General features: G+C 35.7%; 1 protein-coding gene across 7 annotated transcripts in view; it reads left to right on the top strand.

Moving 5' to 3' along the window:
- The first annotated feature begins 262 nt into the window (after positions 1–262).
- ABCA6 (ATP binding cassette subfamily A member 6) overlaps positions 263–25,124 on the top strand; it is a 60,653-nt gene continuing 35,791 nt past the window's right edge. The window contains exons 1-15 of one of the 7 annotated variants that reach the window (XM_060082417.1): positions 263–671; positions 1,223–1,306; positions 1,828–1,928; positions 3,429–3,633; positions 4,657–4,818; positions 6,010–6,113; positions 6,501–6,727; positions 10,582–10,723; positions 11,494–11,679; positions 15,520–15,667; positions 17,025–17,193; positions 20,668–20,726; positions 23,771–23,881; positions 24,286–24,461; positions 24,652–24,771. In XM_060082417.1, the coding sequence (XP_059938400.1) occupies positions 1,833–1,928; positions 3,429–3,633; positions 4,657–4,818; positions 6,010–6,113; positions 6,501–6,727; positions 10,582–10,723; positions 11,494–11,679; positions 15,520–15,667; positions 17,025–17,193; positions 20,668–20,726; positions 23,771–23,881; positions 24,286–24,461; positions 24,652–24,771 (1,905 nt within the window). In that variant the 5' untranslated portion in view covers positions 263–671; positions 1,223–1,306; positions 1,828–1,832. Of the gene's footprint in view, positions 672–1,222; positions 1,307–1,827; positions 1,929–3,428; positions 3,634–4,656; positions 4,819–5,044; positions 5,091–6,009; positions 6,114–6,500; positions 6,728–10,581; positions 10,724–11,493; positions 11,680–15,519; positions 15,668–17,024; positions 17,194–20,667; positions 20,727–23,770; positions 23,882–24,285; positions 24,462–24,651; positions 24,772–25,124 lie in introns of those variants that run through there. The other 6 variants (XM_060082418.1, XM_060082421.1, XM_060082416.1 and 3 more) reach the window with 6 other exon arrangements.

Consider the following 25,124-nt stretch of genomic DNA (forward strand, 5'->3'; position numbering starts at 1 on the left):
CCATGATGAACGGAGCAGGAGAAAGGAATTTGTTCGTAATTCTTCACTTGTCCAATGTAGATGTTTCTCCAAGGCAGGCTATGGATTGCTTAACCTTTTTAGGCAAAAACAAAAAACAAAACAAAACAAAAAACTCAGCTCCAGTGCATTCTGGGGTGTGCCTAAGTTAGTCAGATATGTCAATGGCAGTTGTATTTAGGCATTAGTAGTGGAAAAAAAAAACAGCTAAAGATTTCTCATACAAATTTAACTACTTTGTTTGGTTAGTTACTCATTTATTGCCCTTTACCCAATCTTAGTCTCATCATGTCTGAAGAGCTAATTCCATTTTCCTTGTTTACTATTTCCCCCCTTATCCCTGGAGTTGAAAGGCCAAGTGAACAAACACAGTGTTTGTTTTATTCCTAACCAACCCCGGAACAGTCATTTCCCTGCAGAATAATTGGCTTAGAGAAGAAAAGACAGAAAACAGAACAAGTTCATCATGTGCAGATTGCTCTGGCTACACCCCTTCTCAGAAACCAGCCTGGGTAAGAACTGTTGGGAGGAAGCATTCATTTAAAGAATATATGAAGAAGTGGCAATAAAGAAATTTTAATTGTTGCCTTAGACAAAAGGAAGTGTGCTTTGACAGTGTTTCCAGCGTGCTTTTTTTCCTCATTATCCTGACAGTAAGTAAAGCTCTGTTTTGTTGTGCTATATGCCAAACATACGGGTGAACACTGCTAAAATCAATCTATTTTTCAGATGTTTCCAAATACTTACGTGTTTTGTATTGAAGACCTGAAGACAAAATGTTTCTGTTTCTTCCTAACCAACTTTTATTGTGCAGATACAGCAGTAGAATATAGGAAAATAGTAAAATTTGCTTTTGTACTAGCTGAGGGAGAATTGTCTGAATATTTTGATATGCAAATCTAAAAGAATTTAATTTTGATATTATAAAAACTGAAAAAAAATTTCTCTTTTCATTTGCAAACATTTGGACAAAATTTCCTGTGTGATCTTTCTTTCTTTCTTTCTTTCTTTCTTTCTTTCTTTCTTTCTTTCTTTCTTTCTTTCCTTCCTTCTTTCTCTCTCTTTCTTTCTCTCTCTCTTTCTTTCTTTCTCTTTCTTTCTTTCTCTCTTTCTTTCCTTACTTTGTAGTTTGTTCCCTCAGTTATTCAGGGACTTCTGAATTCAGAAAATTGACATAAATTGTTTTATTCTTCCTGTGTATCAGAATCAAGTTTCAAGTCCTTTGAGTCTGGATTGTTATCTGATGGCCTAACTCTTTTGATAAAAGTTGTTCAATTCAATCTGGAAGGTAAATACCAAAAGAAAGTACTTCCTTGGGATTGTTTCTAATGAACTTAATTAATTATTTAGATGAGTTTAAATAATCAGAATTTTTATGTTAATTTGATTAGCTCTGGGATATCTATTCAAATGTAAAGAACAGAAAATTATTATTATTCAGATGAGATACAATTCAACTGCTCTGTTTATATAGTTGAATTTCTGGTATAAAATGTCAAAAATGGGAAGTATCTTACAGGTTCTGAATCAAAGTATCTTTTCCATTGTAATTGTAATTGTTGTAAAATTGTGATAATAGTTCACTCTACTTCCCTGTCATTACTCTTCTCCCAAATAGTTTACAGTGAGCATACTTGATGTCAAATTTTACAGTCATGATTATTGAAATAATATTTTAAATCATTTTTTTTTGCAGTTCTTAAAGGTAGGAAATATTTTCCCCCAAAATATGATCAAGGTTTTCCTTATTACACTTATTTTTCTAGTTGATACTCCACCATGTTTACTTTCTCTTTGTTTAATGAACAGGCTAAATGCAAATGAAACAAAAAAGTGTGTACCAGCAAACTCAAGCACTTCTGTGCAAGAATCTTCTTAAGAAATGGAGGATGAAAAGACAGAGCTTATTGGTATGTTTGACCATTTACCTCTTTCCAAAGTTAGCATTATGCTTTTATTTCATTGCCTCATGATTCTCTTATTCTATATTTTAAATAACAGACTGCATCTATTTTATTTCATGTTTTTTAAGGAGCTGTAAGTATGTACATTTTTTTATTGAATGAAAGACTCTTTAAATTCTTTACAATTTTAAAAAGTTTCCCACACATGATTTCATATAATCCTATAATAACCCTTTTCTTCTCCTACTCCTATATTGTCCCTCCCCCTTTCCCTCTCCCCACTGGAAACCACCAGTTTGTTCTCTATATCTATGCAGACTGCATCTATTGACTTTAAATTTGTCTCTAGTTATACTTGTTGAACTGAGAGACTCACAGCAGTCTCTGAAAAATAATGTAGAATTAGAAAGACCAACTATTACTCATTGTTTTCAAAAGGAGAATAACTGAAAATCTAATTGTATGGTAAGTTATAGCAACTATTAAAGCTGCTGTCATGGATAATCAATTTAGAGTCAAGAAATATTAAAAATAGTGTCTAGCAGAAATAGAGGAATTTATTGTAAATTGGGTGGACCTATTTTCAAGGCCATGAATTTTCTACACAGAGATTATTTCCAAGAATTATGACCAAGTAATACCACTAATTGTCAGTGTGCATTAAATCCCCAAATTTCAATGCTTAACACAGCAAAGGTTTATTTTTCACTCTTTTCACAGTCTAAATAAGGGTGGCAGTGAAAGTGACACGAGTTGGGTAGGTTGAGGAATCTTCACACAGTCACCCAGAGACCCAGGCTCCTTCATCATGAGAGTCTGCCAGCGCCCTAGACTTTGGAGACATTCACTGGATCCTCTGCGGCCAGTCAGATCACGAAGCAGAAGGACTGAGACAGAGAGAATAGGGAAGGTTGTGCAGTGTTCCATTAGCCAGGCCTGGAAACAGTGCAGATCATCTCTGCCCACATTCCACTGGCGAGAACTCAAGCATTTGGTCCCACTTCATCGCCGGAGGCTAGGGATGTGGCCCAGCGTTGCACCAAGCAGGGGGAGGTGACTAATACTGATGGACCACTAGACAGTCTCTTCCACTTTGTCCCTTCTCATTCTCTTTGACTTCCAATACAAGGATATGACAGTTGACAAAAATGTTTCTCTTTGCCATCATGAGCTCTATCTGGGATACTCTGTGTCTTATAGACCCTAGAATCACCTGCCCATGCATATAAGGATTGCAGTCCTGTTAGTCATCCTGTTAGGCTCTAGGCTGGCTTCTGTAGTAGTTCATGACTTAATGCAAAAGTTTTGTTCTAGTACTGGAGAATGATATATGTGACAACTATCTCGATATAGATCTTTCATTGGGTTCCCTTTTCTCTTAAGAGTGAGAGCAAAGAGAAGCCAACTATATGGTGAAATTGGAATTTGTCTTCAACTGTCCTCTGGTGTTGACTGAGCTCCTTAAGGGAATACAATCTAAATGTGTTCTCTTTTTTTTATATATAGGAATGGGGGTTCCCAATACTTTTAGGACTTTATATGGGCATATTTTCATATTTAAAAGAAAATGTGCATTTTCCTGAAATGCCTCCTCAGGATCTGGGAAGGGTAGATAAATTTAATAGCTCTTCTATGGATGTTGTATACACACCGATCTCCAACATAACCCAGCAGATAATGAATAAGACAGCACATGCTCCCTTTTTGAAAGGTAGGTGGCCAAAAAGTATTACTGATTTTATTTTAGATCTTTTTGAAAAAGTGTGTACCTTTTTAATTTGAAATCACAGTTATCCATTATGCTAATGATCTAGGTATCAATATAGCACACATATTTGGTCAGTTTTTTCTTTCTCTCATAGCAATTAGCCTTTTAAACCCTTTCAGCTTGATGAGGGTATACTTCAGGTAGGCCTACATTTCTACTGGAATTTAAATAAAACAATAGATTTGTAATTTCAGATTTTCAGAATAATACCTAGGAGGAATAGGCTATTGGGGAGTGTGGGTGTTTTCACATGGAAATATAATGATTAAGATTTATAATTGAGGAAAAAACAAATAAAAGAAATTAGGTCATGGTTATTCTACACTAATTTCAGAACTATGAAAATTAAGGATGGATAATCTAAAGATATTCTGTCTGCATATGGTATAATTTGTAAGCATCTTTAAAGGTCTTCATTCTAAATGAGGTTTCTAAGTAACTGATATAAGCAGAATGTGCATTTCACTCATGGGCAAGTTGGGTGCAGTCTGGTTAGCTACTCTTTAATCCTCGATTTCTAACAGGTAAAATTGCTGGCTGTTACAAATAGAGTCACTTTGTGGTCTTGGTTCCTGTATAAGGCAAAGACCATATGAAATGCCTTTGTTTTAGTAAATCTAAAATCTGGAGTCCTCTGACCACATAATAACTGCTACGGTTACCTCTATTTCTGTATCCCAATTCCCTTATGCATACTACCTTGGCAAATAGTTTTATATACCTAAAACTTGCTCTAATACCTGTCATTATTAAAAGAAAACATTTAATTCTCATGCATGTCTCCTGATTCTAGAATCTAAAACAAAAAATTTCCCTTTTTGCCTTTCGGGATAAGTTTAATTTAAAGGGAAAATGATTTTAGTTAATTCCAATGGAAAATATGTGATGACAAAGTTTGATATCACAGTCTATTTTGGTGAAACTCTAACAATCCTCTGTGTCTATTTTTCACCATGCAATTCACAGGAAGAAGAGTCATTGGTGCACCAGATCAAAAATATATGGATAAAATACTTCTAGACAATTTCCCGTACACCGTGGGAGTCATCTTTAATGACGCTTTTTCTTATAAGTTAAAATTTTATCAGGGATATTATATTCCGATTTTGAAAGAAGATCTTTTCACAGGTGACTTTCCATATAAAATATCACTATGGCATTTTTCATGTTTTTAACACATGGAGTAGGATGGGATGGGCAACAAAGATACTTTTGATGGCACAAGAGAAAATACACAAAACACATTTTATTGCTGAGCTTATTCCAAAGTCAATCATATCTTCCCCCTCTAGGAAGGCTCTCAAAAAACCATTGAGTCATCCAACAGATACATAGTGAATTCACAAGTGCATGTTGGAAAGGATGCAGAGATGACCAAAACTGATAGGTCCCAGACTCAGGTGAGAGTCCAGATTAGCAGGAAAGACAGCCAGTGAACAATTAATGACCAGTGCAAGGAAAGGTGCTTGGGGGACTTAGACCAGGGGTTCCTAAGAAGCTGTGCGGCTAGAGAAGTTCTGCCTGGAGAATTGATGGTTACAGGAACACCAGAGGAAATGGCATGTGTTGGGTGTGGAGGACATTGCATTCCAGATAGAAGAGGAGGCTGCGGGAGCCCAGGGGTGGGAGAGAGCACCTGTTAGTTGGTATGGGAGAGCAGCAGTCCTGCATAGCTGGACAGAACACACAAAAAGGAATGGGATGAGAGAAGGAGGCCGAAGTTACTCAAGGGCTAGACCCTGTGCCCTCTTGAAAACCTAAGGCAATGGAGAGCCATCGAGGTACTTTAATCAGGGCAGAGACATGATTAGATTTCCAAGCCTAAGGGAGTGCTCTGGATTTAGCCCAGAGAACGGATTGCAGAGAATAGGGTGAAACATACTAGTGGGCTGATGGTGGCTTAGACCCGAATAGAGATTTTTTAAAATTGTGGTGGCCAGGAAAGACCTCTGTGATGAGTTAACTTTTGAAAAGAGATCAGGATGGAGGGAAGGAGTGAGCGATGGATCTGTCTGGAGGGAGAGCAGTTGAACACAAAAGAAGTTCTAGTACTACTGTGCGTTTGGCGTTCTGAGGCGCAGCAAGGAGTCCAGGATGGTTCAAGCAGAGCATTTGCTTTCATCTTCTTTTCATTTTCTAAGACTTTCTGTGCATACCATGTTTTCCATGAATCAAATTGCCATATTAGAGACTTCACTTGCTCCTTTTATCTATGTGGTGAAGTCTCCTCTAGATCGTTCTTTCTTGGATTCTTGTTTCTTATTTTCCAATTGCCTTCATCGCATAATGTTGGTCCTGCTTTTTTCTTTGTGCTTATAGCTCATTGTCGGGGTACAGATCATGAGTTTTCCTGTTCATTGGCTAAATACTGGAGTAGAGGATTCGTGACTTTACAAACTGCCATCAATGCTGCTATTATACAAGTAAGAAGAGTTCTAGTAACTAATGTGAAGTTATTCCAGAGGCATCAAGGTTTTGATCAAAGATGGTGTCTACTCACGTTTTCATGTGTTTATATAATGAAGCAGGCATCCAAATGGCGAAATTGAATTTTAGGCAAAGGAGCACATTACTTTCTATTTTAACCTTAAATTTTCAAGTAGTTATAGAATGGCAGGAAATTTCAACAACGATGTACAGGGAGGCCCATGTGCCGTTCATCTAGTTTCTCTGGAAAGTAACATCTTGCATAACCACAGAACAGTATTAAAACCAGGAAATGTACATTGGTACAATCCCCATAGCTTATTTAGATTTCACCAGTTCCTATATTTTAAGTAACGATTTTGTTCATTTGAACCCTTCTTTAGATCACGACAAATCACTATGTGACGGAGGAGTTGATGTCAGTTACTGCTATAAATATGAAGACATTACCCTTTATTTTTAAAGAGAACCTTCAAAATGAGATGTTTATTTTTTACTGCTTGCTTTACTTCTCCCCATTTATATATTTTTTATCACTCAATGTTACAAAAGAGAGAAAAAAGTATAAGGATTTGATGAAAATGATGGGTCTGCAAGATTCAGCATTCTGGTGAGTGACTGACTCCAGTAGTGCAAATGAGTAAACAGAGAAGTTCGGAAGCAGTGAAAATGTGTTACTGTTTCAGAACACCATGATTTCAACCCGATACATTGCCTACTTTGCTGTTGGCATTGTTCCGACTTTTCAGTTTAGTCTTTGTTAAGTTTTGCTTTGCAAGATCGCGATTATAATTTGCCGGGCACTTTTTCTGTGCCATAAGCATGTTAAGCCAATGCTATGATAGAGGTACCAGTAAGATCACAGAGAATGAAAAAGAGCTGCCCATTGTCAAATGGATGGTGTGTGCAGGGACTCAAACCCAGGAGCCCTAATTTTTAAAAAAATTTTTATTGGAGTGTAGTTGATTTACAGTGCTGTGTTAGTTTCAGGTGTGCAGCAAAGTGAATCAGTTATACAGATACACGTATCCACTCTTTTTTAGATTCTTTTCCTATATAGGTCATTACAGAGTACTGAGTAGAGTTCCCTGTGCTCTACAGTAGGTCCTTATTAGTTACCTATTTTATATATAGTAGTGTGGATATGTCAATCCCAGTCTCACAGGTTATCCCCCCCACCCCCCCGCTTTTCCCTCTGGTAACCATAAGTTTGTTTTCTACATCTGTGACTTTATTTCTGTTTTGTAAATAAGTTCATTTGTACAATTTTTCTAGATTCCACATGTAAGTGATATCATATGATATTTGTCTTTCTCTGTCTGACTTACTTCACTCAGTATGACAATCTCTAGGCCCATCCATGTTGCTGCAAATGGCATTATTTCATTCTTTTTATGGCTGAGTAATATTCCATTGTACATATGTACCACATCTTCTTTATCCATTCCTCTGTCAATGGACATTTAGGTTGCTTCCATGACCTGGCTATTGTAACTAGTGCTGCTGTGAACATTGGGGTGCATGTATCATTTTGAATTATGATTTTCTCTGGATATATGCCCAGGAGTGGGATTGCAGGATCATATGGCAACTCTATTTTTAGTTTTTTAAGGAACCTCCATACTGTTCTCCATAGTGGCTGTATCAATTTACATTCCCACCAACAGTGCAAGAGGGTTCCCTTTTCTCCACACCCTCTCCAGCATTTATTGTTTGTAGATTGTTTGGTGATGGCCATTCTGACTGGTGTGAGGTGATACCGCATTGTAATTTTCATTTGCATTTCTCTAATAATTAGTGTAATGGAGCATATTTTCATGTGCCCAGGTGCCCTAATGTCAACTCTCCTGCTTGGTCTACCCATAGTTATCACTTGATTTCTCTACACTTCCTCTTGTTGAAGAAAGTATGATCCTATAATGGCTAACTTCTGTTCTGAGATTAGGTAACTTGGGGTATATTTTTTGGAGCAACTAAATACCATATGTTGGAGTTGAGATAACCTATAAAGGTGCCCAGTACATAGGCTGGCATATAAGAAGCACTTAATAAGAGCATTTGCTTCATATATTGATATATTTATATCATATCTTGCTCCATTTTACAAACGATTTAAAGTGATTTTAAAATATATATTTCAACATATTTATCATGTATGTATGTATCTATGCATGTATTTGTATTATAATAAAAATAAATAATTGATGAATAGAAACAAAGATTTAGCAAAATAATAAATAGGTAATATTAACAGATAAATATGCAAATCATACAAGTTCTAAGCTTCTAAGAGGCCAAGGCAGAGAATTCTGCAATACCATCAGTCACAAAATTCATACTGGCTAGGCAAAGAAAAAAAGAAAAATAATCTGTTTGCTTTACCCTAAAAGAAACCTAACATTTTTCCAATGTTGAATCCTGGGAGATATTTCTTGTATACTCCCCATATCAAGAAAATACTCTTTATGGTTGTGGTACTATCTGGAATGGATGAGGGACTATTTATTGAACAATCCCTTGCAAGATACATGTTCCCTGAAATAAAATTAAGGTCTAGGAAATTTAAAATTTTCTATGAAGTATATTTTATTAGCAGAGAGAGTTTTAATTCTAATATAACTGAACTGTGAAATAGGAAAAGAGGAAACTGGGTCTTGAAATAAAAAAAGAGAGGAGAGGAGTGTTTTTGCGGTGGAAGCTTGGGAAATACAAAGGAATGGATGGAGTTTGTTAGGAGGGAAAGAGAGAGAGGAACTGTGGGAAAATGACCATCTTTCAGCCCAGGACTTGTCCTGGGGGCAGCATCCCTGCAGCCACCTTAGAACAGGTAAGCACAAGCCAACTCTAGATTAAAATCAGAAAGTACTGGTTATTTAGATGTGGATTCATTCTCAGGATAAATGCTTCTTAATATGCATGTAACCTAAAATTTAGCAAAATGAATATATTCCTTAAAACTAAGAGGGAAAAAAATTCTGAAACGTTTTTATTAAGTACAGAGTGTCTACTGGAAATAAGTTTTACAGCACACCACCCTCGGTTTTGTTTTGTTTTGTTTTTTACTAATGCCATAAATGTGAAATGTAGTCAATATTTATCCGATAAATGTGATGTCTGAAATTGTTTTATCCTGAAGATTTTCATAGATTTATTAACATCCCCTCAACTCCCTGCAATAAGTTCCTTTTTCTAGATAATGTTTTAACTTCCTTCATTAGTAGTTCCCTTACCCTATGGTTTTTCAATTCCTACTTATGGCAGTTCCCTTCTTTACTCAGGAAGTGAATTCTGCAGACTGTGGCGTGCTTTTCCAAGAACGCTGATGTTCTAACACAGTCTGAATCATTGTAATGACATGAAATTTTAAAAAGAATTCAAATAAGCAATAATTAAACGTTCTATTGGACCATATTAATGCAAGTTCCTGGTTTAATACTTTTGCTGTTTTTTCCAGCAGTTGAATTATTATTAGGCAATTTTATGTAGAAGAAAGAGCTCTGGGCTGAACGAAAGCCTACAGCTGCTATCTTAGCGTTGTTTTTGATTTACATTCTTGACCTTGAGTATGCCCATTAACTAGGAATATGAACTGCAGTTTACTTATCTGTAAAATGAGAAGCTTGGACTAAAACACCCTGTAGGCCTCTTAGATTCACTGCTATTTCTAATAACCACTTCATAAAAATGTGAACACTAGCACATTTAAAGCAAAACAGTGTGAACCCTTAAGGGTGTGCCATAAGCTATATTGGTTTAAATAAAGCAGTCATGAATGGGAATAGCAAGACTGGAATGAGCTTAGTACAGTTATAAAATTTCAATTTTCTGCTGCTAGGGAGGTTGGAGGTGCTGCTGGCTGAGATCGTCAAGAATGGTCAAGTTATCATCTGCCCCCAGTACATCCATGGTTACTTGATTGATCAGAAGCTGTTAAGTTTCCTTCCAATTTTATAATTAGAACACTCTGGTAATATATAATAAAGCTGAAGGTACAAAAATGCTAATCTCCTTTATTTCAGCAATTTCACCTTAAAGAAATTTTTTTGTGCACTTTCCCCAAAAAGGCAAATACAAGAATATTTTTAGCAACATTGCATTAGAAATAAAAATTGGAAACAACCTAAATGTCCATGGGCAGGAGAACATTGAGATATATTTATACAATGAAATGTTATACTGCAGTGTATAATATTGTACGTGTTGTGGATAAGGGCAAGTTGCAAGAGAATACAGATAAGATGATACTGTTTATGCATGTTCATATTATTTATATAATACTTGAATACAGAGCTGATACCTAGCCATGGCACCAGCACAGCCATTGTAATATTAGTCATATTTTAGTTATTAATCTAGGTGGCAGTTACAATGGTAATCATTGTATTATTCTTTAGATATTTTGGTATGTTTTAAATATTTCATAATAAAGTTAAAACAACTGAAATAATATTTGTCTTTATTTAGGCTCTCCTGGGGTTTAATCTATGCTGGTTTCATCTTCATTACTTCTATAATCATTACAATTATCATAATATCTACCCAAATTATAGTCATGACGGGCTTCATGGTTATATTTACCCTCTTTTTCTTATATGGCTTATCTTTGGTAAGTTCATACATTTATTACCATTTTCTCTGCTTTAGGTCTTAGTTATATGTAGCAAAAATTAATGTCTCAGAAGGCAACTATAGCAGCTTCTTTCATGTGTGTGCGTGTGTGTGTGTGTGTGTGTGTGTGTTTGCTTGAGAAAGTCTTTATGAGTATGAGAAAATGATATAACCTAAATAAAACTGGACCTATTTTTTGCATCAAGGTCTGAATTAATGAAATTATGCATCTAAAAATTATTTTGACTATAAAACTATCTAGGACTTTTCTAGATGATTAATAAGGATGCTCTTAACAGCTGGACCCATCTTTTTTCCCAGTGGTTCCCCATCATGTGGTAGTTTTTCACACCTCTTTGCCCTCTTCACCCTGCTCTGACTTCCTATGTAACCCCCTCTTCCTTCTCTGGATAAGAGCCTCTAATTTCTCCCACCCTCCAGGGTGTTTTCTGCAGAGCGTATGTAGACGCTCTTTGTTAATATATTAATTTAGTTTCTGTCCATCTTTCCAAGTCTGTATTTCTAACCTTTCCTCAGCTCTTCCTGCAGCTTTCCTCACTCTTTCCTTGGCAACAAAAACCCAGCATTTGAGTAGGGCAAATAAGGATTCTCTTTACAAAGAGGTTGAGAGAAGGACTGAGCATAATTATACCTTAATATTGTTCATCACTGTCTCCGTGATAAATATTTATGTTATGATATGAAGGTCCTTATTTTAAGGTGCTACCAATGACTGTCAGTCTATGTAATGTCTTCTCTCTCTTTCAGATAGCTTTGGCATTCCTGATGACTGTGCTGTTAAAGAAAACTATCCTCACCAGTTTGGTTGTGTTTGTCCTCACTCTCTTTTGGGGGGGTGTGGGATTCACTGCATTTTATAGACAACTTCCGTCACCTTTGGAATGGATTTTCAGTATTTGTAGCCCCTTTGCCTTCACTGCTGGAATTAACCAGGTGAGATCATTGTTAATTGGTTTATTATTGAATTTTCAAAAGAACTAGACCCTTCATGATCTTCATAATCAACACTTTCAGATTAAGAACTTTTTTTTTTTTTTTTTTTCCTTTTGTGGTATGCGGGCCTCTCACTGTTGTGGCCTCCCCCGTCGCGGAGCACAGGCTCCGGACGCGCAGGCTCCGGACGCGCAGGCTCAGCGGCCATGGCTCACGGGCCCAGCCGCTCCGCGGCATATGGGATCCTCCCAGACCGGGGCACGAACCCGTATCCCCTGCATCAGCAGGCGGACTCTCAACCACTTGCGCCACCAGGGAGGCCCAGGAACTTTTATTCTAAACAATTCTACTCTAAAGCTAAATTTGAAAATGTTATTATTACATTGCAGAAAAATTGTCATCTCACAAGGAAACTTGAAGAAAAAGTTTTTCCAGATAATTCTTCCAGATTTTCCTTTCTCAGACATATTTTCACTTTGAAGTACTTTCTTCTGGTGTTTTTTCCTATATGCAAATATTTACTTTTCTTCTCTTATCACATAATGAAAGCATTCTGCTAGTTTGTTAAGAACTGTTGTATAAACCTCTTTTTTGAAACCTCAAATATGAAAAGCTTTCAAGACATAAATTTACAGTTTAATCAATAATTTAAGTGAATCAAAGTACACATGAACTAGATCAAGAAATAGAATGTGGACAAAACCCCAGAAGCATTTCTAAACACTCCTTCCTCCTAAATGGTAAAAGGTTTATGATAATCACCACCTTGCTTTTCATTATCATCTAAGTATGTGTTCCTAAATACAATTTTTTAGTTTTGCCTATTTTTAACTTTATATAGGTGATATTGTACAAAGTGATTTTTGAAGATCTGGCTTTTTTCACTCAACATTATGTTTTTACATGTCATATACAATTTGAGTGTAGCTGTAGTATGGTTTTTATAGTATTGTGTGAATATACTATTTTCTTTTGATGGACAAAAATATTTTCCAGCTTCTGACTGTTATTAGTAACTTACCAATAAATTCTTACACATATTTCCTAGTAAATATGGGTATTCAATTCTGTTTGGTATATGTTTGGGAGTTGAACAGTGTATGTATATCTAGCGCTAGAATATGAATCTCTTAATCTTCATAGTTACTATCAAATATTTTTCCAAAGTGATTGCAGTTCTTTACTTTTGCACCAACAGTGTTTCAGAGTTTCATTTGCTCCAAATCTTCACCAACATTTGGTATTGTTAGTCTTTCAAATTTTAGCCATTCTGGCAGATAAGTAATGATATATCATTGTGGTGTTAATTTGCATTTTCCTGATTATTGATGAAGTTGCATGAACTGCAGTATTTCCTTTGTCACAACTGAACCAATCATGTCCTGACCCATCCGTCTATCCTCTCACTGATACCACATTGTCTCAATTGTTTTGCTTTATAATATGTCTTGATATCTGGTGGTAACAATTTTACTTTCTTTTCTTTTTAAAAGAAAATCTTATTTTCTTTTTCAAGAGCGTGTCTTCTATACTAGGTTCTTAGAAATGATGAAAATTTTAGAATTAACTTAAGATATATATATATATATATATATATATATATATATATATATATATATATATATATATACATACATACACATACACACAGTAGATATGCTCAAAGCTGTTGAGATTTTGGTGCAGTTGAATTTTTCAATCACTTTGAGGAAACTGACACTTGTTTTTGGTCATGAACACATTTTATCTTCACATTCATTTCTCCTTAGTAACTATTTCAGTTTTCTGTATAGATTCTTGCACATTTTTGTTTGATTTATTCCAAAGGTTGCTTTTTGATACTTCTGATGCCATTATAGATAGCGTCTATGTTTAAATTCTTACTTTTAAATGTTTGTTGCAAATGTAGAGATATGCAGTTGATTTCTGTACATTGGCGTTGTGTCCACTATCATTGCTATATTCTTTTTTTTTTTTTTTTTTTTTTGCGGTATGCGGGCCTCTCACTGTTGTGGCCTCCCCCGTTGCGGAGCACAGGCTCCGGACGCGCAGGCTCCGGACGCGCAGGCTCAGCGGCCATGGCTCACGGGCCCAGCCGCTCCGCGGCATATGGGATCCTCCCAGACCGGGGCACGAACCCGTATCCCCTGCATCGGCAGGCGGACTCTCAACCACTTGCGCCACCAGGGAGGCCCTATATTCTTTTTTTTTTAACATCTTTATTGGAGTATAATTGCTTTACAATGGTGTGTTAGTTTCTGCTTTATAATGTAGTTCTTTTGTTAAATCTAGTATTTTTCTGGGTTTTATCTTGGGATTTCCTTATGTATAATCATGATGTCTACAAATAATGATGGTTTATTTTGTCCTTATGACATTTATTTATTTTTCTTGCCTTACTGCACCTTTAGTATATACAACATTGAATAGAAATGCAGGGGGAAAAAAAGATTTCAACTTTCACAATTAAGCATGGTTTTTTTGTTTGTTTTTTTGTTTTTTTTTTCCTTTACGAGGGCCTCTCACTGCTGTGGCCTCTCCCGTTGCGGAGCACAGGCTCCGGATGCGCAGGCTCAGCAGCCATGGCTCACGGGCCCAGCTGCTCTGTGGCATGTGGGATCTTCCCGGACCGGGTCACGAACCCGTGTCCCCTGCATCGGCAGGTGGACTCTCAACAACTGTGCCACCAGGGAAGCCCTAAGCATGGTTTTTGGTGTTGGTCTTCCTACATTGAATTCACCAGATAAAAGAAGACCTTTTATCGTCTAAGTTTGTAAAGAGACTTTATTATAATTGGACACTGAATTTTATCAGTTGCTTTTTCTGCAGTTATTAATTACATTATTTCTGCTTCAGTCTGTTTTATTTTGAATTACATTGATTGATCTTCAAATGTTGATCCAGCCTTGCATTCCTAGAATAAACTCAACTTTGTCATGAAATGTTAACAGTCTTAACATAAACTGAGAAGTTGTAGAGTATCTAGGGTGAGGAACTTAACATAAACGAGAAGTTGTAGAGTATCTAGGGTGAGGAACTGGGCTTGGGAGCTGGACTTCCTGTATTCTGAGTCCAGCTTTATCACTCTTCACTATGTGGTTTTTTTTTTTTTTTTTTTTTTGCGGTACGCGGGCCTCTCACTGCTGCGGCCTCTCCCATTGTGGAGCACAGGCTCCAGATGCGCAGGCCCAGCAGCCATGGTTCACGGGCTCAGCTGCTCCGTGGGGACCCTCAACTACTGCGCCACCAGGGAAGCCTTCACTATGTAATTTTGACCTCATCTGACTAAGCTAACCAACTTCTCTGTGCCTCAGTTTCATCATATGTAAAATGCAGATGAGAAATAATAAGTCCTATCTTATACGATTATAATGAAGATTAAATGGGATAATATAAAAAGCACTGAGAACAGTGCCTAGAACATGGTAGCTATTATTACGTGGCAAAATTATAAATACAAATCTTTATTTATAGTAATAACTAGAAAAAGAGATCGTTCTCTTATCATCATCCTAATAACCTTCAAAGAATTCTTCATATTCTTTTTAAAATTTATATTCCTTTGTTGCATGGGGTAGATAGTTTGCAATACTGTGATGACTTTATGAATAAAACAAAGGTACTATAAATAAAGTTCCTGTTACTAAAACACTGTATTTTTAACAATCGGTATTTCCTTCTAATATTCCTTTGATTACTGTAAAATAGAAATAGTTTCACTAATAGCTTCATTATGAGGGCTTGTTGAAAAAGCTACTTAATAAAATGATAATTCTTGCTGCTACATTGAATTATTTTTACTTAATTTAAATATTTATTATTATTTTGTTTGAATCTTAGATTATCCACCTGGATTATAATATGAATGGTGTAGTTTTTCCTGACACTTCAGGGGACTCATATATAATGATAGCAACTTTTTCCATATTGGCTTTTGATGCTGTTTTGTACTTGGTGTTGGCATTATACTTTGACAAAATCTTACCCTGTAAGTAATAATGGGTTTTTCTCTGACATCCTCAGATACTGAGCACATTGAAGATGTTTTTGTTAAGGTTATATAATATATTTTAAGAAATGAAGAATGACAAGTATTTCCCATCACAGGCTGAATGAGTTCTTTCTTTCTACTTCTTAGTTTTAATGGTCTGAAGGAACTGTTATATAAAAATAATTATTCTTCTGAATGTAATATAGTGGTATACAGTAGTGATAATTTTAATGCATATTATAATTATGTAGTGTTAAATAATGTTACTCTTTTCAAGGATCCCTGAGAGTGTTTTCAAAGAATGATATTTAGGATTTTTATCAGGACGAGTGGAAATAACTTAGTTCTTAAGATGGTTGTGGTTAGCGTAGGGCCATTGTACAGTGAAATTGCTTCCTAGTAAGTATTTTTTCCTCTTACAAGAAGAAGGGTAGATTGTAAACTAAGCGCAGCTGGACAGGACCTAAGGTGGGAAATAATCAGTGTTTTCCTCACTCCCCTCTGTTTATGGGAGGGCCATTTGTGCATCATTTAAGGAGATAACAAATGAAAATTACAGAGGATGATTTCATCATTATTCTTTAAACTTTCCATATATTGCTCATATTTACAGAAGTATATTACCCAGTTAGATTTTCTTTATCTTGAAAACAACTAAAAATTTCACATAAGCCTAGAATTCCTGCACACATACTAGAATCAGAATGCTTTTTCCTTGCAAAATCTTATTTATATATCATATTTTTTATGTTCCTTCCACTTTGACTATATTTAAGTTTGTCGTATACATTCCTATGTATTTATTTGTATGTATTTCTGTTTTTTTTATCACTTCTGGTTAATATCTGAAGAACCTTAATAATAAATACTATTTCATTTTTTAAAATCTAGAGCATGACCATATATTCATCCTGAACAAATTAATTTCTCCATGTACTTTTTATTCATATACCATATAGATTTCAGTATTATGTTCAATCATATTATTGGGTCAAGTGATTTCTTAAGTTCATAAACATATTTAAAATTATTTTTATGTGCCATATTAAGGCTTTTCCCGGCCAATATTTAATTTAATCATTATTCTAAACACCTTTTAGAACACATTTTATTCAAACCTTTGATTTATACTTCATCAAAAGTTCTATTATATTGTTTAACTTTTGTAATAATTTTAATTTTCATCATTTTCTTCACTCTCAAGCTTTCTTCTCAATAAAAGGAAGTTAGAAAGTAAGGAATTTCTTTATGATGCTTAAACATCCAAGACATTCTATACTGTTCTGAATAAGGCTTCCTTGCTCATTGTTTTCATGTTACTGAGCAAACATTTTATTGCCTCTTGATTAATTAGATAGAAATGAGCACCGTTACTCTCCATTATTTTTCCTGAAGTCATCATCTTGTTTCCAACACCAAAGGACTGATAGTAAGGTCATTGAAAAAGAAGTAGATCCTGAGTTCCCCTCTGATGATTATTTTGAACGAGTAGCTCCAGAATTCCAAGGAAAAGAAGCCATCAGGTAATCACACATATACTAATATACGGGTGCAAGGTGAATGAATTTTTCAAAAATTTTATTGAAATCTAGTTAATTTACAATGTTATGTTCATTTCTGCTGTACAGCAAAGTGATTCACTTCTACATATACATACCTTCTTTTTCACGTTCCTTTCCGTTTTGGTTTATCCCAGGATATTGAACATAGTTCCCTATTACCGCATCACCCTCCATCTTGTCTCCTCCCTGTTTCTATCTCTTGTCCCCCACCTCTGTTTTATTGCTGCTCTTTTCTTTCTCTGAATCCCTTCCTTCATAGTTTTGTCTGGCTTATATGGTCTAATGGAAGAAGTAAGAAATTTGGAATCAACATTTCTTAGATCTTAATACCACGCTCCCCTCTCATTTGATGTGGAATCTTGTAGAAATGGTTAGTTTCTCTGAGTCTCTGTATCCTTTATGAAACAAGAGTAACATCTACTTTATCGGGTTGTTTGTAACAGACTTATATGAGGAGCTTTTCACATATCTCTGCTCTCAGACCCTACCTCCAGGGATTCTAATTCAGGGACAGTGGGCTTGAACCCAAGTATCTGTGGATTTTAAAGAGCCCCGTAGATTTTCCTAATGTGCATTGAAGGTAAAGAATGAGAGAGTTTTAAACATTAAGCATTTAGTTAGCAAATATTCACACAGTGCTTACTATGTACTGGACACGCATTTAATTCTCACAGAAAGCTTTTAGGCAGGCACTTCTATTTTGCACATTTCACGAATGAGAGAAGTGAAGTGCTGAGAGGTTGACTCTTGCCCAGTGTCACACACTCGTAACAGAGGACCTGAGCTTGGAATCCAGTCAGGCTCCAGAGTCTATACTCGCAAGCTCTAGCTACTGAGGAGATGTCTGGAGGCAAAGGAAGATGAAAAACAGGGAGCTATAGCTGGGAAGTGAAGCATTTCTAAGAGCATGGTTGAACCTATGTGTACCTAAGCTTCGTCCTTCTAATCCTGACCCTATTGTTTGTTAAGCGTTCTGAGGGGCTACAGCCCCTCCCAATCCAGGCTTGATAGAAAGCATCCATCCGAAAGAGAAAAGCCAAGTGAGGGACAGTCTCCCCAGATGCATTGTCATCAGTCCCTCTCTACCAGTAGGGAACACTAAGTATAAAATTATATTACTATTCAAATGATAATAACTTTCAGATTCAGTCTCCTAAGAGCCTTAAGGTTAGTTTACATAGATCAAAAAATGCTTGTTCTTCGACTTTTGTGAAGGAGAGAAAAGTGAAATGTCCTCACCCTTAGCCCGCAACCCTGACCAATCTATGTGCTGTTGATTCTAGACATCCTGTCTCTTTGCTGGGTTCTTTGCTAACATGGCAGTCTGGGCCAGGAAGGGAAAGTCCTCTGGCCAGGAAGGGAAAGTCATCTGATCCAAAGCCTGTCCATTCAAGCTTTTGGCTCCGTCATGCGGCTCCACACCCCAGATCCACACCAAAGCAGCAAAGCCGGCTTCAGGACCCCACAGGGTAGCTCTTCCGTGACAAATGCTGCATCTTCAGTCACTACCGAGGCAGGTTCTGGGGCTGCAAGATGGCCTGCAATCGACCTTCCCAATCCACAAGTCTTACTGCTTCTTTCTTCACCTTTTCTTAGGAAAATCATTGCCCTTCCTCTCTGCTAGACAAGTGTCAAGTCTACTGCAATCTATCCCAACATGTGAATTTGATTTTGCACAGATATAGAAGATACTGAGATACTGATTCCCTTTTTCAAAGGCATCCCTGCTTTATATACTAAGGACTTGAGAAGCCCTTCAGCTCTGTGTATCTGGAAGTGTGGAGGAAAGCTTGCAGAGTTCTAACCAGAATCAAGATCTTCATTCTGTAAAAAAAATATCTATTTTTCATTCACAACTTGCTCCCTCTCACCCACAAGCCCCTCCCAGTCCTTCTCTGGGGGCATTTGTTTGCACGTCTGTCCATTTCTGTAACTACACCATACATGCAACATTCCCAGAACATAGGCAGGATGTCTGCTCCAAACATAAATGGCTACCATCATCTCTGAAATCCAAAAACAGCCAGCCGCTCCCAGATAGAAGTTTATTATTTAAAATAAAATATTAAAGCCTCACTTCAACAGCGTCCCACTACACAAAGAAAGGCGGAAATAAAATACCCTGTCGGATTTAGCAGTTTTGAAGCCTTTTTCTTTTAAATCTCCAGACTCTTTGCTGTAACCCTGCCCATCGCCTGCATCCTGGTTGAATAAATGTCCTTACCTTTATTCTGATTCAGGCTCAGAAAAGAGAGTGACTAAACTCTGTTTCCCTTTGACCTCGAATATGCATCGTATATGATCTTATATGGTTGTGACATCGCTAATCTGTCTGAGCCTGGTTCCTGCTTCATCCTGTATCAGTTTCTTTTGAAATTCCAATGTGCATTCAACTTTGGTAATCATTGATTTAGAGGTGTGTGTGTGTGTGTGTGTGTGTGTGTATGTATGTTTGGATGAAGCAATCCAGCAAACCTTTAGATGTGTGAGCCTAAAGCCCAGGGAAAAGGATGGTGTCAGTTTTAGGTTGGTGTTGAAACTGTGAGAACCAATGAAATAGCCCATTGACAGAGTCTAGAAGGAGAAGACCCATAATATACACAGAGAACCCTGTGGAACAGCAAGGTGATGTCTGGTGAAAGAAGAGTACTCTACAAGGAAACAGAGAAGGAACTTTTAGAAAAATAGGAAGAAAAAAATTAAAGTTGAACGTTACCTTGAAAGTAGACACGTTCAACAAGGAAAATTAGGAGACCTCAATAGCGACCCCTACTCCAATAAGTAAGGATGGAAAAGTATTTGTTGCATTTGGCCATCAGGAGGACACGAATGTTTTCAGTAGGAAGAGGTTGCTTCCTACTGAAGCAACCAGGGGAGTGGGGTCAGAAGCCAGAGTGACCAAGGAGGAAGTGACACGTGAGGGAGGGGAGATGGCAAGTTTACATTTTAGCTTGAAAAATTGTCTTAAGGGGAGGGGGGAGATTTGATTCTATCTAAAGCAGAGTTTGAAGCCAAAGAGAAGCTCTCAGGGAGGAAACTATGGAAAGTGCAGGTGACAGAGGGTCTGATTAATGACCAAGATTGAAGGGGTTGGGAGATGATGTTTAAAGAGTGCAGATAAATGAGTGCTCTTGCACAGGGGAAGAAACACCAAATGTTCTAAAACTCAGGGAAGAAAGTGAGAGTAATTACAGAGCATTCTACTTTTCCAAGTGAAACACTAGTAATTTAATTGTAACTTTCTAGAGGGACTCTTTTTTCTCCCTCAGGGGAAGCGTTTAATTAGAAATGAGTCTTGGTCTTTCTAAGTAGACTGTTATATGTCATCCCTTATTTCATGTAAAGTTGGCTGCATCTCTCTCACTCGGGGTGTTCACGAGCTGTACTATTCTTACTTTCCTGTTGGCTAAGTAAGTGCCCATTTTGTTATTTCAGAATCAGAAATGTTAAAAAAGAATATAAAGAAAAAACTGGAAAAGTGGAAGTATTGAAAGGTAAAGAAAAACATTTCATTGACTTCTTTATTACAAAAAATGGAGAAAATTCAATGTGAAAAATTAGAGGATATGGATAAGCAAAACAGAAAAAAATACAAACAACCTAACTCTACCACCTGGAAATTAACCATGATTAAGAACTGGATGTGAAATCCTTTCAGATGTTTCATGGATCTATTAATCTACAAAAATGGAATCATACAGTGAAAAATGCCTCTTCATTTTTAAAGAAGAATTTGCTATAAGCAATATTTTATTGTATTTGCACTATGAGGAAAAAACGTCTAGACTTAAAATGGATACTTTTTTTTTATACTAGCCAGGGAATTTACATAGTTTACGTGTACTGGTGAGATTAACACAAAGACGTGTAACACCTTTGACCATGAATTAAATTTCACAAGTCAATACCCTATGGCAAACATAGTTTATAATTTCTTGTGAACCAACATATTTGAAACTGAGTATTCTCACAAATGTAGTTTTTTTATTTAACAACATTTTAAGCAAGCATCAGAGTTAGTGGTTATATTTCATAGAGGACTGCTTGCTCTTATGAATAATGATTTTTAGGAGGAATGTAAAGTATTTTTAGAAAAGACAGAAACCTTAAAATTTAAAAAAGGAAGAGCCATAGACCCTCTCAAAGGTTGAGAGTTCTTTGGTCCATTTTGCTTACATTGCAATTATTTTCTAACAAGTGCAGATCCCTTAACTCAATTTTACTTATTCCTTTGAGATTACGTCTTTCCTTTGAGAATTTAATGTACTTGTGTAAACAAGTTGGTTTTTTGGGTTTTTTCCTAGTTGATAAAATTTTATTATTATTCATATTCCCTTCTGCATCTTTTAAAAATGTCTCCTTATATTATGTATTTAAGATGGATAAGTGGAAAGACTCCCATATGTATTTCTTTCTGACAGTTTAAATTTAAGTTTATTCTTATCAAATACCATCTAGCTCTGTGGTTTCATTTTTTAAATTTTAGCCAAAGATACGTTAAATATTTTTAAATATATCATTTCAGTTTCCAGAGCGTGTTATGAACTACTTTTGCCCTCATTAGTTTGTCTAAATAGTTTCAACTTCTGCAGGATTTCTTATATTTTTAAAAGTAGTGGAACCTTAAAAACTTTAAAATCATTGAGCATCGGTAGATGTGAAAACATGTGAAACAACCAGCTGGAGTTACTCTTTGGAAAGTAAGGACGGGAGCTGCCCCCTCACCCTGTGAAGCTGGTGCCTGTGGCCACTTGGAACATTCTTGAAAATGTGCCTTTGAGTCCCTTGTCTGCAGCCTGTTAGCTAAACAGGGCCAAATAGCACTCCATTGTATGGACCCCATGATTTTGTTAACTAACACGCTGGTATAGGAAATTCCGTTTGTTTCCAATTTTTTCACTCTCATAAAAAACGCTATAATCTACCTTCTTGCTCAATCTTTGTAAAGATCATTAATTATTTGCTGAATAAAAATTTCTAGAAGCAGAATTATTCAAATGGGGCCATATTCTTAAGATTCTTGGTTCATATTTCAAGTTATTTCCTTCCAAGGTTATAAAAATTCATACTCCCATAAGCAGTAATGAACAACAACAGTAAGAATAGCAACAAACGTTTAACGTTTATTGAGTGCTTAGTGTATGCTGGGAACTATGCTAAATGACATACATGGGCTTTTTTTTCCTTTTTACCCTTTAATCCTATGAGATCCATAATGTCTCTCCCACTTTGTGTATGAGGAAACTGAGGCTTATATTTCTTTTTTCAGTTAGTACTTGTCATTTCCAAGATAGCTAGTGTCACTTTTCTCTTATCCTTGAAAACATTTTTGTTTCCCATTTAAAAACAATAAACGTAAAAGTTGTTAATGTAACTTGTTTAGTTGTCCCAATATTGTTTATTAATTAACTCATCTTTTTGATGAATTTGAAAGGTTGTTTCATTAATCTTTATTTCTTATCTTTACTTTGGCTCCTTTTAGGTTTCTATTCTTGTTCTATTGGTCAGTGTATCCTGGACCAGTAATATATTATTTTAATTATTATATTTGCTCCACTGCTATGACTGTTACTAATATTTTAATTATCATGGTTTTCCAATATATTTTAATATCTTGTAGCCAAGACTGATTTCATACTGTTCTTTACATTTTCTTAATTATTTGAGTTTATTCTTCCAATGATCTTTAGAATCTTTTAGTCCAATTGTAAACGAGGGTTTTAATGGATTGGATTACAACAGGAAGAATTTTCCCTTTACTTACAATTATTTTTACTAGCACATTTAATAGCTGAGTAAACCAAACCTTATAGAATTTCATTTATCCAAGATCATCCAGATAGAAAATAAATGAACTGAAATTTCAGCCCAGTCGTTAATTTCAATAACATTAGAAAGTAGGTCACTTAATTTAATTGAAAGGATTGATCATTTAGATATAATGTATTATAAGATTCTTAAGAATTTCATCTTACTCTGTTCAACAACTTTCCGTAACAAAGTTTGATTTTTCACTTGGTGGTAAGACAAATGAACAAAAAATAATACCTCAAAGGATTCTTAGCTAAATGATTTTTCTATTTGCCAATGCAAAACATTTATAACAAAAGAATAGAAAAATGGGCTCAGGGAGACATATAAATTTTTGGTGAATATATTTTAGAAGGTAATTAATGCCATGGAAAATGTTTATGATTTAATATTTGAAAAGGCAGGCTAGGGAAAAATAGAGTATGATCAAAGTTTATAAATATATTTACATATTCATATATGCAAATGCAAGGATGTAAGTTTATTACAATGTTAATATTTGGAATTATCCTTGATTTTATCTTCTAAAGTGATTGTATTTATTTCTCAAATATTCTACAGTAAGCGTGTTTTTTTAGCAACCAGGAAAATATCGAATATTACATATTTTAAACTATTGAAATGCTTCAGAATATACAATTAAAATAAATTGTCTTGTTCTGTTTTTAGAAACAGCCCTGTCTATTGCCCTCTCGTTTATAATGTTAATATTTTATTCTAAAAACAGGCTTGTTCTTTGACATATATGAAGGTCAAATCACAGCAATTCTGGGCCACAGTGGAGCTGGCAAATCTTTGCTGCTAAACATCCTTAATGGATTGTCTGTTCCAACAGAAGGTGGGCAAAAAGATATTTCCCAAAGGCAAGATGTCTGATAATAGAATGAGGTCATATGTATGCCTTTCTCACTTTAAGGTTAAATTTAACTGCTTAAGAGGAAATAATATTTGTTTATCTGGAGCTGTTTATCAGAACTGTAAGGTTTTATATATATTTTGTATTTCCCAAATTTTCGTGAAAATCATTATCTTTATTCCATTGCTGTGTGATATTCCAGGGAAATATACACTATTCTGAGCATCTATTTATGTTAAGACTAATTAGTAGTTGTTAATAAATTATAAAGTCATTATTTTAGATATTTCTGAATATATGCCAATATATTCCTGAATAAGATCTCCAGACATTAATAAATCATGTTATCTTGCCAATGTTAAATTATTTTTAACTTCCATTCTTAGGATCAGTTACCATCTATAATAAAAATCTCTCTGAAATGCAAGACTTGGAGGAAATCCAAAAGATAACTGGTGTTTGTCCTCAATTCAATGTTCAGTTTGACATACTCACTGTGAAAGAAAACCTCAGGCTGTTTGCTAAAATAAAAGGGATTCCGCCACAGGAAGTGGAACAAGAGGTAGATGGGTGTGCTCGGGGTTCACTGAACTGCCAACCATTTGCCAAGTTAAATCAGTGATTTACTGCCCTGTTTTGAATAAAATTTAGGCAATGAGGTCCTTTAAAATGTACATACTACTTTAACAGATGGTTAAAATTGCATAATATGCATCATCTTGGATTATGAGCTTTGTATCTCTCTGGTCTAGGTACAAAGAATTTTATTGGAGTTGGACATACAGAACATTCAGAATAATATTGCTGCACATCTAAGTGAAGGTCAGAAAAGAAAGCTGACCATTGGGATTGCTATTTTAGGAGACCCTCAAGTAAGTGCGATTATACATATGGAAGAATGCAGACTGAGTATCAGGAAAAAGTCCAGCTCTTCTTCGTGTGTGTGTGTGTGTGTGTGTGTGTGTGTGTGTGTGTGTGTGTGGTGTGATAAAAACATTTTGTTGTATACACAGGTGATGAAATTACATGCCCATTTATTATTATTATTATTATCATTGAAATCCAATTGACCTACAACGCTACGTGTGTTCTAGGTACACAACATACTGATTCAATATTTTTGTGCATTACAAAAGATCACCATGATAAATCTAGTTACTGTCTGTCATTGTACAAAGTAATTACAATATTATTGACTACATTCCCCAAGCTGTACATTTCATCC

Source organism: Mesoplodon densirostris, chromosome 18 (assembly GCF_025265405.1).
Source record: "Mesoplodon densirostris isolate mMesDen1 chromosome 18, mMesDen1 primary haplotype, whole genome shotgun sequence".
NCBI classification, from domain to species: domain Eukaryota; kingdom Metazoa; phylum Chordata; class Mammalia; order Artiodactyla; family Ziphiidae; genus Mesoplodon; species Mesoplodon densirostris.